This window comes from Mustela putorius, unplaced genomic scaffold (assembly GCF_011764305.1).
Source record: "Mustela putorius furo isolate JIRA1106 unplaced genomic scaffold, ASM1176430v1.1 tig00000867_pilon_pilon_pilon, whole genome shotgun sequence".
NCBI lineage: Eukaryota > Metazoa > Chordata > Mammalia > Carnivora > Mustelidae > Mustela > Mustela putorius.
The window spans coordinates 3,452,508-3,469,794 of NW_025421501.1; the positions used below are offsets into that span (position 1 = coordinate 3,452,508).

At 37.9% G+C, this 17,287-nt stretch overlaps 1 protein-coding gene across 2 annotated transcripts in view; it reads left to right on the forward strand.

The window, feature by feature from the left end:
- ULK2 (unc-51 like autophagy activating kinase 2) overlaps positions 1–17,287 on the forward strand; it is an 83,407-nt gene that overhangs the window by 41,808 nt on the left and 24,312 nt on the right. For both annotated transcript variants that reach the window (XM_045085446.1, XM_045085447.1), the window contains exons 14-15: positions 5,449–5,509; positions 13,974–14,111. In XM_045085446.1, the coding sequence (XP_044941381.1) occupies positions 5,449–5,509; positions 13,974–14,111 (199 nt within the window). The remainder of the gene's footprint in view (positions 1–5,448; positions 5,510–13,973; positions 14,112–17,287) is intronic.

Genomic DNA, 17,287 nt, shown 5'->3' on the forward strand with positions numbered 1-17,287 from the left:
ATGTATTTGGGTTGTGTGTTTTAATCTGCTCTGAAATCTGCCTTTTAATTGGTGCATTTAGGCCGGTGACGTTAGAAGTGTTATCGATAAACCTAGATTAATATCTAACATTTGTTACTATTTTCTCTTCATTGTCCTTGTTCTTTGTTCCTGTTTTTGTCTTCCACTCTTTTTCTGCCTTTTGTGGTTTTAACTGACAATTTATTATGATTTAATTTTCTTTCTTTCTTAGCATATCAGTTGTACTTTTTTTTTCTTTCTTTATTGGTTGCCCTAGAGTTTGCAATATATATTTATAACTATTCCAAATCCACTTTATTATTTTTAAAAAGCTTTATTTATTTATTTTAGAGAGGGGACATGTGTAGGCAGTGGGGAGGGGCAGTGGGGAGGGGCAGGGGGGAGTGAGAGAATCTCAAGCAGACTCCCGGCCGAGTGTGGAGTGCAACAAGGGACTCAGTCTCACGACCTGAGATCGTGACCTGAGCCAAAATCAGCAGTTGGACACTTAACCAACTAACCCAGCCAGGTGCCCCAGTCCAGGTCCACTTTCAATTTTTTTTTTAAATTTTTTATTTTTTATAAACATATATTTTTATCCCCAGGGGTACAGGTCTGTGAATCACCAGGTTTACACACTTCACAGCACTCACCAAAGCACATACCCTCCCCAATTTTTTTTTTTTTAAAGATTTTACTTATTGGGGCGCCTGGGTTGCTCAGCGGTTAAGCCTCTGGCTTCTGCTTAGGTCTTGTTCTCAGGGTCCTGGGATCGAGCCCCGCATCGGTTTCTCTGCTCAGCAGGAAACCTGCCCCCCACCCCCACCCCGCCTGCCTCTCTGCCTGCTTGTGATATCTCTCTCTTGCTGTCAAATAAATAAATAAATAAAATCTTTAAAGATTGTTATTTATTTATTTAAATTTATTTAAATTTAAATTTATTTAAGATTTATTTAAAATCTTTAAAGGGAATGGTAGGCAGAGGGAGAAGGAGAAGCAGGCTTTCTGCTGAGCACGGAGTCCAATGCAGGGCTCGATCCCAGGACCCTGGGTTCATGACCTGAGCCCAAGGCAGATGCTTAACTGACTGAGCCACCCATATGCCCTCCAGGTCCACTTTTAAATAAAACTGTACTACTTCATGGTAGTGTCAAGTACCTTATAGTAACAAAATTCTAATTCCTTCCTGCCATCCCTTGTATCATTGCTGCCATCCATTCTAGTTGAATATAAGAATCCATAAGCCCATCCCTGTATACCTAAGACACACACATTAAGCATACATAACGGAATATACTATTGCTATTATTTTGGCAACAAATCCCCTCAATTTTTATTGTCTGAGAAAGTCTACTTTTCCTTCACTTTTGACAGATAATTTTGCAGGGTTCAGAATTCTAAGTTGGTGGTTTACTTCTCTTAACACTTTAAATACGTCGTTTCATTCTTGCTTGTGCGATTACTGAGAAGTTAATGCAGTTCTTTGTTTCTCTCAAAGTATAGTGTTCTTTTTTTTAACTTCTTTCAGAATTTTCTTTATTTTTAGTTTTCCTGTTAATTTGAAAATGATCTGCCTACCTGTAGTTGTTCTGGGCATTTATCCTGCCTGGAGTTCTCTGAGCTTTGTGAATCTGTGGTTTGGTGCCTGCCCTTTCTTTTGGGGGAAATTCTCAGTCATTGTTTCCAGTATTTCCCTCTGTTCCTTTTGTCCTTTCTTCTCTTTCTAGTAATCCCATTACACATGTTACACCTTTTGTAGTTGTCCCACGGACCTTGGATATTCTGTTGTTTTTTAAAGGAAATCTTTGTTGGGGCACCGGGGTGGCTCAGTTGATTAAGCATCTGGCTCAGGTCCTGATCCCAAGGACCTGGGACCGAGCCCCTCGTCAGACTGCCTGCTCATTGGGAAGCCTGCTTCTCCCACTCCTTTCCATGCCCCCTGTTTGTGCTCTCTCTGTCAAATAAATGGATAAAATCTTACCAAAAAAAAAGCTTTGTTTTCCAGTTTTTGAAGATTTTGGCAATAATGTTCTCTAGTTCAGAGCATATTTCCTTAGCTGTTTCTGGTCTACTAATAAGGCTACCAAAGGCATTTTTCATTTCCTTTACAGTGTTTTTTAATCTCTAGCATTTCTTTTTGGTTCTATGTTAGGATTTCCATCTCTCTCTTTATATTGTCTGTTCTTGCTTGTGATCTACCTCATCCATTAGGGCTCTTAGCGTATTAATCATAGTTGTTTTAAATTTCCAGTCTGATAATTCTAACATGACTTCCATATCTGGTTCTGAGGCTCACTGTCTCTTCAGTCTGTGTTTTTTGCTTTTTGGTATGCTTTGTTACTTTTTCTTGATAGTCATACATGATGTCCTGGGTAAAAAGAACTACTGTAAGTAGGTTTTATAGAAGTGTGATGGGGAGCTGTGGGGGGAGGGGGGAGTGTTCTGTGATTGGGTTTCAGTACTTTAGTGAGCCTAGGTTTCTGGTCTGTGGGCTTTACACATGTTTCCCAGTTTCTTTCTCCTGCCTGAAGATGGGACAGGATGGCTCTAGGGCATTAGGGTTGGGTATTTACCTGCCCCCAGCTCAGTCTGGGGCTTAACTCGAGCTGGTAAAGCTCTGATTGTTTCCCCTGAAGGCAGGACCTGCGAAGAACAGAATGCTCACACCTATTTAAACCTGGTCCCTTTTCTCCTCCCCCTCCAAGAGGTAGGAGTGGATTTTTTCTGTTTACTAAGTGAGCATAGGAGTTCCCTGGGATAAATCTGACAATATTATGGGCCTCCCTGTGACTAGATCCTTCTGGAATTTTTAACTCTGAGAATTGTCCACAGTGATCCTCTTGCAATTGTCAATCTCAGTTCATGTTTTTCTGTCCTGGCTGTGCTTTCCTCAAGCCTTTTGCGGGTGAGTCTCTTCTCAGATAAACCACAACTCCGGGTGTTTGCCTTTCTGCCTCTCTAATCCTGCAGCATCAGTTTGCCTCGGTCCTTCTCTCTCTTTTGGATCCAAGAACTGTTGATTTTTCAGTCTGTTCAGCTTCTTACATGTGATACTGGGACCCAGAAGTCCCCATGTAAGATCTTAAAAACATCTGTACAATTTAAAAGTAATAATAAGACAAGTACCAGAGTGCACTCTGATTTTCTTCTTTTGTCTAATTTTATTTTTGTTTTGTCTTATTGCTCTAATTTTAGGGAAATTTCCTTGATGTTTTCTTTTCTTGAGTTTTTCATTTATGTTCTCATATTTTTAAGTTTTAGAAGCTTCCCCTTCCTTTGAGTATTGTTCTGATTTCAGTGTGTAGTATTTTATCTCTGAGGACATTAATTACAATTTTTTTTAACTTTTCCATGAAAAATACTTCTTTTTTATCTCTCCCAGGTTGTTTTAGAGTCTGGGTTTCAGATTAGATTCCTTCCTTAGATGTTTGGTAATTGTCATATACTCATAATTAAGAATGGAAAATTAGAATGTTGTTTGAAAGCTTCGAATGTGGTGGGTCTTAAGGACAATGAGTTTATGCTGATGATGTATTATGTATTCTGCTTCCTTTTTGGAGGAAGTCTCCTGGAGAAGACTCCCTCATACCACGTGGGGGAAATTTCTATTGGCTCTTGGGTCTCCTAGGTCAAATAATGCTTCAATCAACTTTGTAACTTCTAAATTTTTGTGGCTATTGACTCTTCTATTCTTTTTGCCCTTGTGAACTTAGGTTCTCTTTTCTCTCCTTCTATAATATGGTATCATATAAAAATAACAATATAATTAACTAAAACCATTTAAAATCATTTTATGGGGGCTCCTGGCTTACTCAATTGGTAGAGCATGTTAGTCTTAATCTCATGGTCAAGAGTTCAAACCCCACGTTGGGTGTGGAGCCCACTTAAAAAAACAAAAAAGTCTTTTTGTGGGTCTTTTTGTCCTTAGGGTAATCCTGTTAGGAATGTCCAATCAAATTACTAAACTTAAAGTCACTTGAAAAAAATTCCCTTCTAGTGATAACACTAACAAATTGTTACATGGTTATGTATGACGGAAGATGATAAATGTTTTGCTCCATTTTCACTTTTGATTTCTAGGGATCTTTTTTTCCTTTTGATTTTATTTTGTTTCATAATTATGTATGGCCCCCAACTCAAAGCTAGAAAATGAAGTACACTTAGTGAAATATAGCTCCTACCCTTGCCCCATCTACCTTGTTCCCTCCATTACCATATCAGGAGCTATTCTCTATAAAATAGGTCCCTTCCTCCCTCACTTCTCTTTATTCTCTTACCCTGATTTATTTTCCTTTATATACATTTTTAAATATTTATATTATTTATTTATTTTGAGAGAGAGTGTATGTGTGGAGCCGGATGCAGGGCTCGATCCCATGACCCTAAGATCATGGCCTGAGCTGAAATCAAGAGTCTGATGCTTAAACTGAGCCACCCAGGCGCCCCGTTTTCCTTTATATTTCTTATCATGTCTGACACTATTACCTTCTTTCCTTACTAGAATAGAAGCTTCATGGGAGCAGGGACTTAAGATGTGCCAAAATAAATGCATTTCTCCATTCTTATTTAGGGCCCTTCAGAAGGATATTTGTGTTTGTTTCCTTTTTTTCCCTTTTTGAGTATGGGCTAGCAGTGTAACCTATACTTTTTAAAAACTTATTTGGTCAGCACTGCTATTTCATATCAACACATTGATTATGCCTTTGCAGCCATTTAAAATCACCCAGGCAGTGTGATATAATGGACATCCTAGTGACAAGAATGAGGGGAGCCTGCATTCTGAGCTCAGCTCTGTTCCCATGTATAGATGATACCAGAGTAGGTGATTCTGGCCTGTGGCGGGTGCTACTGTGTCTAAGAGGCCCCAGCTTCCACGACGTCTTGTTCAACAACCCATGCAAGGCAGGAAGTGTTATGCGGGATGGGGGTGCTCCAACATTGGGGTGAACTAGACTTTGTTTACAGTCAGTTGTGCTAGAATGTCACATGTGTGTTCCTAAAACTTAGCACTCTCTGAAAAAATTGTTAGTAAAAACCACAGAGTTCATGGGCAAATTGGAATTGAGGACATAACACTCAAAAACGTTGGTGCGTGACATATTAAAAGGAACATCATAAAAATGTTAGCACAGTTTTTACTATGCATGTTAAATGGTGAAGAAAGATATCAGACTGAAGTAAATATGACACTTTACCTTGAAAAGCCCTGATGTTTGTTTATAGAAGTGGGCACTGAAGGGTTCCACCTATGAATTCAGCTGGGTGCAGTGTTCAGTGTTTTTACTCATGGTTTTTACCTGCTTTTACTCGTGGAGGAAAGTGCATCATAATCAAGTGATAAATTTGTGTGGTGCTCAGTTTTTTCTGAATAATCATGTTGGAATGGTTTACATTTTTTTAAGCAGGTGGCAGAGCAGAACTAATGGTATTTTTCTCTTTCTCCTTTAGATGATATGCCGATGGGAACTGCTGGCAGACGTGCTTCAAATGAGTTTTTGGTGTGTGGAGGGTATGTTTATATATATTAAATTAGAACTTTTTCATATTTTGGTTTTTGTGAGTAAAGTTATAGAACTTTGACCATGTTTTTGATTCTAAAATTTATTTTATTTCACAATTTGTCATTTCTTTTTTTAAAAACAGTTTAAATTATAGATAAAAGCACATAAAATCTATTGTTTTCCCCATTTTTAAGTTTACACATCAGTAGCTTTATGTATATTCACAATGTTGTACAACCAGTCTCCAGAACTTTTTCATCTTGCAAAACTAAAACTCAGTACTCATTATGTAGTAGCACTCCCCATTTCTCCCACCTGGGTGCTGGTAACCACTGGTCTACTTTCCCTTTCTATGAATTTGACTGCTTTATCTACCTCACATAAGTAGAATATATAATATGTTTCTTCTTGTGACTGGCTTAGTTCAGTCACCATAATGTCTTCAAGGTTGGCCCATGTTGTAGCATTTGACAAAATTTCTTTTAAGGCTGAGCCATAGTCCATTCTGTGTATATACTGTGTTTTGTTTATCCATTCATCTGTCAATGGACAATTGGATTTCTTCTCCCTCTTGGCTATTGTGAGCAATTCTGCTATAAATATGAATGTGTAGGTATCTGTTTGAGATCCTGCTTTCAATTTTTTTTGTATATATACCCAACACTGGGGTTGCTGGATCATATGATATTTCTATTTTTAATTTTTTGTGGAGTTGCCATGCTGTTGTCCATAGTGGTTGTACCATTTTACATTCCTACCAACAATGTGCAAGCGTTCCAGTTTCTCTACATCTTCAGCAACACTTGTTATTTCTGTTTGTTTTTTTTTAAGATAATAACCATCTTAATGAGTGTGAGGTGATATTGTGGTTTTAATTTGCTATTATCTCTAGTGGTTTTTGAGTGTCTTTTCATATACTTATTAGCCATTTGTCTATCATTTGTTGTTGAGTTGTAGGAATTCTTTATATATATGTTGGATATTAACCCTTTACCAGATATATGATTTACAGAAGTTTTCTCCCATCCCAAAGATATTCTGTCCACTCTGTTGATGTTTCCTTTGAGCATAGAAGTTATAGATTTGATGTGGTCTCATTTGTCTATTTTTTGGTTCTGTTGTCTTGTGTTTTTGGTGTCATTTAAAGAAATCATTGCCTAATCCAGTGTCATGAATCGTTTCTCCTGTTTTTTCTTCTACAAGTTATATAATTTTGGGTCTTATATTTAGCTCTTTAATGCATTTTGAACTAATTTGTGTACATTGTATAATGTAAGGGTCCAGCTGCATTCTTTGCCTGTGGATACCTAGTTTTCACATTTTCTGAAGAGACTGTCTTTTTGCCATCCAGTGGTGTTGGCATCCTTGTTGAAGATCATTTGTCCATATATGCAAGGGTGTGTTTCTGGGCTGTCTATTCCATTCTGTTGGTCTCTGTGTCTGTCGTTATGCCAAACATATTGTTTTGATTACTGTAGATTTGAAATCAGGAAGTATGAAAGCTCCAGTTTTATTTTTCTTTTCCAAAATTGTTTTGACTATTCAGGGTCCCTGCAGATTACATATGAATTTCAGAATAGATTTTTCTATTTCTGCAAAACAATGCCATTGAGATTTTGGTAGGGATGGGATTCATCTGTACAGATCGCTTTGGGTGCTGTTGACATCTTTACAGTATTAAATCTTCTAGTCAATGAAGACAGGGTGTCATTTATAATTTTTTCCAGCAATGTTTTGTAGTTTCTAATATACAAGACTTTCTCTTTCTTGGTTAGATTTATTCCTCTGTATTTGATTCTTTTTGATACTGTTGTAAATAGTATACTATTGTAAATAGTATCAAAAAAGTATTATAGTATTGTATTGTAAAACATAAATAGAGTATTGTAAAAATTGTAAAAAATAGTATTGTAAAAAGTATTGTAAATAGATTTATTCCTGTGTATTTTATTCTTTTCAATACTATTGTAAATAGCACTTTTTTTTTTTAAGATTTTATTTATTTATTTGACAGACAAGATTACAAGTAGGCAGAGGGGCAGACAGAGAGGGGGAAACAGGCTCCTCACTGAGCAGAGAGCCCAATGCAGGGCTCGATCCCAGGACCCTGGGATCATGACCCAAGCCGAAGGCAGAAGCTTTAACCCACTGAGCCATCCAGGCACCCCTAGTTATAGGCTTTTTATATATGGTGTTTTTTATGTCAAGGTAATTTTTTTTTTATTCCTTGTTTGCTGAATGCTTTTTATCATTAAAGGATGTTGGAATTTTGTCAAATGCCTTTTATGCATGAATTGACATGGTTATATGGTTTTTGTCTTTGATTCCATTAATGTAGGTATATTATAAATCACATTTGGTCATGGTACATGATCCTTTCAATATACTGTTGAATTTGGTTTGCTAGTATTTTGTTGAGGATTTTTACGTCAAATTTCATCAGGGAAACTGTTCTGGTTTTTTGTTTTAGTTTTAGTTTTTGTCTTTTGGTAGTATCACTGCATGGCTTTGGTACTAGTGTAATGCTCAACTCACGGAAGGAGTTTGGGAGTGTTTCCTTCTCTCTAATATTTTGAAAGAGTTTGAGAAATGTTGGTGCTAATTTTTTAAATGTTTGTTAGAATTCACCAGTGAAACATCTGGTCTTGGGCTTTTTTGTTATTAGGAAGTTTTGATTACTGATCCAATCTTGTTAACTAGTTATGGTCTGTTCAGATTTTCTCTTCCTTTATCATTCAAACTTGGTAGGCTGTGTGTTTGTAGAAAGTTACCAGTTTCTTTTAGGTTATCCAACTTGTTGGCAAGCACTTGTTTGTTCATGGTATTCTGTTGTAATCTTCTCTATTTCTGTGGCATTAGTTGTCATTCCTTCTTTCATTTCTGATTTTGAGGCATCTCTTTTTCTTACTTAACCCAGCTAAGTGTTGGTTTTGTTGATTTTTTTTTTAATGCCAACTCTTAGTTTAATTTTTCTGCTTTCTCAGTTTTGTTTATCTCTGCTCTAATCTTCATGATTTCCTTTTTTTTTTTTTTTTTTTAGGAAATGGGTTTAGTTTGTACTTTTTTTTTTGTAAGATTTATTTATTTGGGAGAGAGAGTGCCTGAGTGTGTGTGAGTGGGGGAAGCAGCAGAGGGAGAGAATCTTCAAGCAGACTCCCTGCTGAGAATGGAGCCTAGCGTGGGGCTTGATCTTACAACCCGTGGGATAACAACGTGAGCCAAAAGTAAGAGTTGGATGCCCAACTGACTGAGCCACCCAGGTGCTCCTATTTTTATAATTTTGAGGGGTAAAGTTAAGTTTTTGACTTGAGTTTTTTTTTTTTTTAATGTTAGCATTTACAGCCATAAACATCTATCTTAAAGAGTTGCTTTCGCTGTATTCCATAAGTTTTGGTATATTGTGTTTATATTTTCATTTTTCTCAAGATATTTTCTGATTTATTTTGTGATTTCTTCTTTGACCTATAGTTTATTTTATTTATTGTTTATTTTATTTTTTTATGATTTTAAAGATTTTTATTTATTTATTTGATAGACAGAGATCACAAGTAGGCAGAGAGGCAGGCAGAGAGAGAGGAGGAACCAGGCTCCCTGCTTGAGCAGAGAGCCCGATGCGGGGCTGGATCCCAGGACTCTGAGATCATGACCTGAGCTGAAGGCAGAGGCGTTAACCCACTGAGCCAACTAGGAACCCCAACCTATTGTTTGTTTAAGAGTGTGTTGTTTAGTTTCCATGTATTTGTGGATTTTCTAGTTTTTCTTCTCTTATTGATTTCTACTTTGTATCTATTATGATTGGAAAAGATATTTTGTATGATTTCAGTCTTTTAAAATTTTAAGATTTGTTTTGTGGCCTAAGATGTGGTCTATATCCTGGAAAATGTTTCATGTGCACTTGAGAAGAATGTATATTCTTCTGTTTGTATATTCTTCTAGACACTGTATATATCTACAGTGTCTAGAGTGTTGTTCAAGTCCCGTTTCTTTATTGCTCATTCATCTGGTTTTTCTGTCCGTTATTGAAAGCAGAGTATTGAGTTGTTCAGCTGTTAATGTAGAATTGTCTATTTCTCCCTTCAATTCTGTCGATACTTGCTTCATATATTTTGGAGCACTGATGTTTGGTGCATAAATATTTATAATTGTTATACTTTCCTGGTTAATTGGACCCTTAGTAATGTCTTTTTTTTTTTGTCTCTTTTAACAGTATTTGGCTGAAAGTGTCTGATATTAATATTGCCACTCCTGCTGTCCTTTGGTTACTATTTGCATGGAATATTTTTTTTTTTTTTTTAAGGGTTTATTGGGCGCCTGGGTGGCTCAGTAAAGTGATTGCCTTTGGCTCAGGTCATGATCCTGCAGTCCCAGGATCAAGTCCTGCTTCGGGCTCCCAGCTCAGTGGGGAGTCTGCTTCTCCCTCTGACCCTTACCCCTCTCATGCTCTCTCTCTTTCTCTCTCAAATAAATAAATAAAGTCTTTTTAAAAATTAAATTAAGGGGCACCTGGGTGGCTCAATGGGTTAAAGCGTCTGCCTTCGGCTCAGGTCATGATCCCAGGGTCATGGGATCCAGCCCCGCATCGGGCTCTCTGCTCAAGCAGGGAGCCTGGTTCCTCCTCTCTCTCTGCCTCCCATATCGGGCTCTCTGCTTGGCAGGGATACGGCTTCCCTTCTTCTCTCTCTTCCTGCCTCTCTGCCTGCTTATGATTTGTCTGTCAAATAAATAAAATCTTTAAAAATTTTTAAATTAAAAAAGATTTTTTTTTGGAGAGAAAGGGAAAGAGAACATGCATGTGGAGGGGAGGGGCAGAGGGAGAGGGAGGGAGAATCTTAAGGAGGCTCCCCACTGAGTGCAGAGTGTGACATGGTGCTCAATCTTACATGAGATCCTCAATCGTGAGATCATGACCTGAGCTGAAAACAAGAGTTGGTTGCTCAACTGACTGCACCCCCCAGGCATCCCTGGGATATCTTTTTCAATCCTTTTCTTTAAGCTTAATAGGGGAAGATTTACTTTAGCCATTTTGTTATTTTTATGTATGTCTTGTGGCCTTTTTGCCCCTCACTTTCTCTCTTAATATCTTTCTCTGTGTTTTATTGATCTTGTTGTGGTGACATGCTTTGATTATCATTTCCTACTGTGTATATTCTATAGATACATTCTTTGTGATTAATTTTGGGACTACATAAATTATCCTTAAGATATAGCAGTCCAGGGGCGCCTGGGTGGCTCAGTGGCTTAAAGCCTCTGCCTTCCGCTCAGGTCATGATTTCAGGGTCCTGGGATCGAGTCCCAATTGGGCTCTCTGCTCAGCGGGGAGCCTGCTTCGCCCTCTCTCTCTGCCTGCCTCTCTGCCTCCTTGTGATCTCTCTCTCTCTCAAATAAATAAATAAAATCTTAAAAAAAAAAAAAAAGATATAGCAGTCCATGGGGCACCTGTCCTGGGTGGCTCCACTGGTTAAGCATCTGCCTTTGGCTCAGTTTATGATCCCAGGGTCCTGGGATCGAATCTCACATCAGGCTCCCTGCTCAGCACGGAGTCTGCTTCTCCCTCTGCCTGCTGCTCCCCAGCTTGTACTCTCTTTCTGTCAAATAAGTAAATACAATCTTAAAAAAAACAAAGCGACAACAATCCATTTTAAGCTGAACTTCAGTTGCATACAAAAATTCTACTATAGAGAGTATGGGAGTTTACTCCCCCTTCCCCCTTATGTTCCTGATGTCACAAATCGCATGTTTATGTGTTCCTAATAATCACGTACATCTATAGCTTTTTTGGTACTTTTGTCTCAGACTCTATACAAGAATTGGGACATGCTGATCTTCCAAGAGAGGGAAACAATAGTGATAGCAGAACTGTATAATGGCTCTGACAGCTTCTGCTCTGCAGAGGGAACAGCATGTCCCCCATGGGAGCTGCTCTCTCAGCCTGCTGCCCAGGGCTTGTGGCAGGAGTACACACACTAGGGGCTGTAGAAAGGGGCTCAGAGAGAGGTAGTGAGTAGTTTGAAAAAAATCATACACTATACCACAGGATATTAAGTGCATATGGGAACAGATTATTACAAATACATTAAAATTATGCTGTATGCAAAATCAAAATGGTCTGATGCAGGAACAAGACATTTTCTCTGCAGAGTCATTAAAATCCTGGAGCTCCATGTCCTAACAACTATCATCTCGTAGGCCAGTCTTTATAATGTGACTGGTAGTATATCTCATTCTTCCCTTAGAACCTCACTTTTATTGAAATTATTTTGAAATATTTCACTGTATTTCTTTCCAGGAAAATGTCTGACCTCTAGACAAAAACTCTTCATTTTAATAAAATAACAGCATATTGTATTTTGGGCAGACTGCTTAGTCTTTCTAGTATTCAATGCAGGTCAAAGATGACTTTCCACTCATGCTGGAGACTTGGGGCTTGCATAGACCTGCCCTCTCCTCACCTTGGGCTTAGGGAGTCAGGTGGTGGTTGAATTGTATTATTAATATAAAGCTAGACAGAAAAGTGGCTGCAGTGGTCTTAGCTAGCTGGAGCTCTGGGAATTTCTCCAGGGAAGACTGTGTAGGTGGAGCAAGTGTGCTTGGAGATTCTGTCCAGACAGACCAGATTTATAGGACACCTGCCATGGCTGCTCACATCCTGACATGCTGGGGGAGGATTGCCTGAGATTCCCTGGGACAGGGGCTTTGCATTATGTATGAAGTTGCTAAGTTTACTTCTTGGGGTAGTTTTATTCCACTCTAATTTTCCTTTGGTGATTAACTAGTACAGGAAAAATATCAGAACTTGAAAATGTATGTATTTTTTTAAAAGCCCTCAGTGTACACCAACAGTGTACTTACTCATTGAAGTGAGACCGTAGAAAGATGATATTTCTTCCTTCACCTTCTGATCCTTGATGGCCTTGCTGGTTGGCCTTTCAGTGGAACTTGGGCTGTAAGGTCTGTGTGCTCTGGGTTGCAGGCACTATGGTTGGCGAGTGAAGTCTGGTAACGCTGTTTAGTTTCCAGTAGTAGAAGTTTTTTGTTTTGTTTTGTTTAATTTTCAGGTTATAGGTCAACTTCACAATCAGGTATATAAATATTAAAAGCACAAATCATTGTATTTAAAAGATAGTTAATGTTACACTTGTCACTAATATAACATTGCATGTCGACTGTACTTCAGTACAGAAGGATGGGTGGATAAATATATGATACTTAATGGGAATTACCTAAATGAAGAGTAGAGCTAATAGACTAAAAGCTAGAAACAACAGTCCCGACCACAGCGTGGTTAACACCAAAGATGTAGTTTCCTCGCAAGATGAGAAGTCAAAATAAATGGTTGTTGCCTTCGTTTCTGTGGCTCGAGGAATTTGTCTCTGGTTCTTTTGGCCTGTTCTTCATGGTTCAGAGGTAGCTGCTGAAGCTCCAGCAAGTGTACCACATTCTGGGTAGGAGGAAAGAGGAAGAATGGGTAGAAGGTTGCTACTTAGACCTTATTGACTGAGAGAGAGAGATGGCTGCAAAGGAGTCTGGGATGTATCATAATTTCACTGAGCAAATCACATCTTCCATAAAATTTGAGTTTTGCTAGTAAGAAAGAGTGGGCGAATGGCTATTGGGGAAAGCAGCTACGATCTCTATGATGGATGAGATTTTCTTTTTATTTAAATATTAGATACTCTAATGGTTCAGAAAGCCCTAAAGTGACACTTTAAAAGATAATCATCCTGTTGTTAGCTAACTAGATCTCCGATCTCTTTATGTCTGCAATGTAATTTGAGAAAAAAAATGTTAGATTCATGGGGCTTTTTTAGTATTATAGACAGACAGAAGAATGAAATAAATCATCTTTTTTAAGGTCCAGTATTGTCCCTGATGTTTTTCATAGGTTGTAGGTTGAATCGAAAGGACATACTGTTTCCAAATTTATGAAAAGCAAGGAGAGAGGCTATTACAGAAACCCAGCACTGACACTTCAACATGTAGACCTCAGATCGGTCATGTGCTTTGAGAGTTGTACAGTGTTATTTTCAATCTTTTTAAAAGAGTTGTTTGGGAATGCTTACTGCATTCATGACTTTTGTAAACATTCCAGTCATCTCTGCTCTTGAACTTCCTGTTCTTTTACCCAGCATATTTTCCTAGAAATATTTTTTTCTCCTCACATAATAATGAATAGCAGAACGTGAGCAGATGAAACAGAAATTTGCCAGCCTACAGACTTCTCCTAATGTTGCAGAGGAATGTTTTTCCAGTTCTTATTATGATTCTTAGTCCTCAAAAGGCTTATAAATGCCTGGGGAGTTCCAGTGTGATTTTTGTTTTTTGGCCTTATTTTTGAAATGATCATTTTTTATTCACATGAACATGATCATTTGGTCTCTTCTAGAATTTTCTCTAAATATCATCAAGGTGTCAAATGAAAGAGAAACAGTCTCACTTGGATTTCTTTCCTTTTTCAATTCATGATTGTTGCAGTCCGTGTCAGCCCACTGTGTCGCCTCACAGTGAGACAGCACCAATTCCAGTTCCTACTCAGATAAGGAATTACCAGCGCATAGAGCAGAATCTTACATCTCCTGCCAGCTCTGGCACAAATCTACATGGTTCTCCAAGGTAAGCGAGTATTTTTTTTCCATCTTTTTCTTTTAAAAAATTTGTTGTTTTTGAAAGATCTGTTACTTTCCATGGTTTAACATAATCTCTTACCTGTGTGTATCATGGAGGTATACAAAATTGAAGAATAAAAAACTTCTGTAATGAATCTATTTTTTTAAAGATTTTATTTATTTATTTGACAGTCAGAAATCACAAGTAGGCAGAGAGGCATTTGGAGGTGGGGAGGCAGGCTCCCCGCTGAGTAGAGAGCCCGATGCGGGGCTTGATCCCAGGACCCTGAGATCATGACCTGAGCCCAAAACCACTGAGTCACCTAGGCATCCCTATAATGAATCTATTTAAATGGTGGTTAAGCTTAGCTGGATGATATAGTAGGATATGTATATATAATAATTCTTAAGAATTAAGGAAGAACTTATTAAAGATGAAACCTCACTGGTTGTACAGATCATTTACATATTATTTTTTTCCTCTACATCCTGAAACCCCACTAAGGTAGCAAGAACGAAAAGGTCTAAGTCCACTAAGATAAGTTAGATAAGTTAGATAAGAACACATTCTCAGAGGATGAGAGGTTTCAGCACCTTTCTGGAAAACAGAAAAAAGATGAAGGGGGCCCCACTATAGTAGGGCCAGCATCAGAGTGCCCCACGGTGCCCCCGAGACCCCAGCCCCCAGAGCTCAGGGAAGGGAGAGCTGCAAGTGAGGCATAAGGCTGAAGACAAAAAAGTGCAATCTGGACGAAATAGCAAGAATACAAAGAAAAGAAAACTTATGTGAAATATGTGTACCCTGAGAAGTAGGGTAGAGACTGCATCTGTACATTAGAACAGAATGCTGTTGAAAACAATCAACATCAAAAAGACTTCTTGGACATTCCAAAACATAACTGAAAAAAAAAATAAATGTTGAAAGACAAAGTTGAGACTGTATCTGAAATAGATGACTCAAATAAAGAAGATGGAAACTATGAATAAAAAATATTCTTCCAGCATTATGGAATGTGGGCATTCCAGAAAGAACAAGTTAAAGAAGAAAATTTCCAGGAAATAATCAAGAAAAGGTTTTCTAGAATTGGAGAGTAGATGATTTTAGATTTAAAGGGCTCACCAAATGCATAGTTGAATGAATGGAAAAAGGATGTCATAGGATGAGATGAAAACTCATGAGAGCTTTCTACAAAGGATGTTTTGGTGCAAAACCTGTGAAAATTATTAATGCATATATCTTTTGAGCCCAGCACTTGAACTTCTGGTAACTTATTCTGTAGCTACACAGTCCTTGCCTGTGTATGAAGCTACATATATACAGGTTGTTAATTTGGTAATAGCAGAGGATAAGAAATAAGCCAAGTGCCTACCCATAAGTGACTGAGTCCTTAACGTCCATCTGTGACAGTGGAGCACCTTCCTTCAAGAGGAAGGAAGCTCTCTCTGTACTGAGGTAGAAAAATTTCCAAGGCATATTATAAAATGAGAAAAGCAAAGCGATAGCAGAATTAGCAGTGGTTTTCAAAGTGTGGTTTGTGTGTGACTCCCTTTTGAAAGGTTCATGAGGTCAAGACTGTTTTCATAATGATTGGGACACTCTTTGCTTTTTTTTGCTATGTTGACATATGCACTAATGATACGGAAGCAATGACATGCAAACTGCTGGTGCCTTAAAATGCATCAAGGTAGTGGCACCCAAATGCACTGTGATTTTTCATATCTATTACCACCACACAGTAGCGGTACCAAGGAATGTCTTTAAGGAAGCAGTAAAAGTTACTATTTCTCTTTGAAAATTGCAACCTTAAGTAGCTTGTGGGCATAAAGCACTTTTGGTGCACATTGGAGTAGTTCTTTTAAGGAAAAGCATTTTCATGATTGTTTCATGATTGCAAGTTGAACTCACCCTGTTTTTCATGGAAACACCATTTTTTCATGGGAGAACAGCTGACGGGCTATCAGTTGTGGGCATTGGGCAGCCGTTTTGTTGAGAACAGTTGAACGAAGTCTGCCATTCCTAGAAAACAAGTGACATAAAATTTGAGCTCTTGAGCAAAAATTAGAATTTTTGAAAATATACTCACCATATTCACCACTGTGATCTTGACAGCTTCTCTTATGCCTTGACGGCCACTTCTGTTAAGATTTGTGGTGATATTTTGTTATGGATGTGACTTTTTGATACTGTGTGATATGTTAACATTTGGAATACCTGCATATACTCATTCAAAATGCCAAATGTTTAAAAATCCTGCATGGATAAAAAAATCTAGTCCAAGCACAAGATACCTTCCAAAGGATTAGAGCCTAGTATAAAACAAAATTTCATTGGCATGGTTTCAGATTCCACATTGCAGTGATTCTTTTAGATCATCCAGGAGTCCAATGGCTGAGTTTTGGTGTAGTCTCCAAGACAAGCATCACAAAAATCTGAAAAGGCTACCAAAATAGTCCTCCCTTTTCTGGCTACATGTCTGTGTAAGGCTGGATTCTCTATGCATGTCCCCCAATATATGTGCTATAGAAAAGATTGAATACACAAACAATTTTGAGAATCCCAACTACTGAGCCAGACATTAAGAGATTTTAAAAAATGTAAAACAGTGTCATGCTTCTCATGAATTTATTTTGTTTGAAAATATAATTAATTTTCATAATCTTACATTACATGTAATAAGTTTATTCTTCTTAATGAATTCTTAATTACCAGTTTTTTTCAGTTTTAGCTTCTCATACAGTAAGTTTCAATAGATTCAAGTTTTATAAATAAAAACTCTGGGATAGGGGTGCCTGGTTGGCTCAGTCATTTAAGCATCTGTCTCTTGATTTCAGCTCAGGTCATGATCTCATGGTCATGAGATCAGGCCCTGTGTTGGTCTCTGTGCTGGGTGTGGAACCTGCTTAAGATTCTCTCTTTTCCTCTGCCCCTCCACCCCCAATCCCCTCTCTCTCCCTCTCTTTAAAAAAAAAAAAAAAAATTCTGGGATATTCAGTAATTTTAAGTGTGTAAAGGGAACCAAAAACAAACAAAAAAACAAAATAGTTGGTATGGTATACATTACCTTTGTTAAAACAAGATGAAAATAATATTTTCAGTTTGTTTGCTTGGATATGACTTAAGGAATTCTGAAAGAATATCTTAGGAACTAAAAATAGTGGTAACCTTTGGAGTAGGACTGAGGG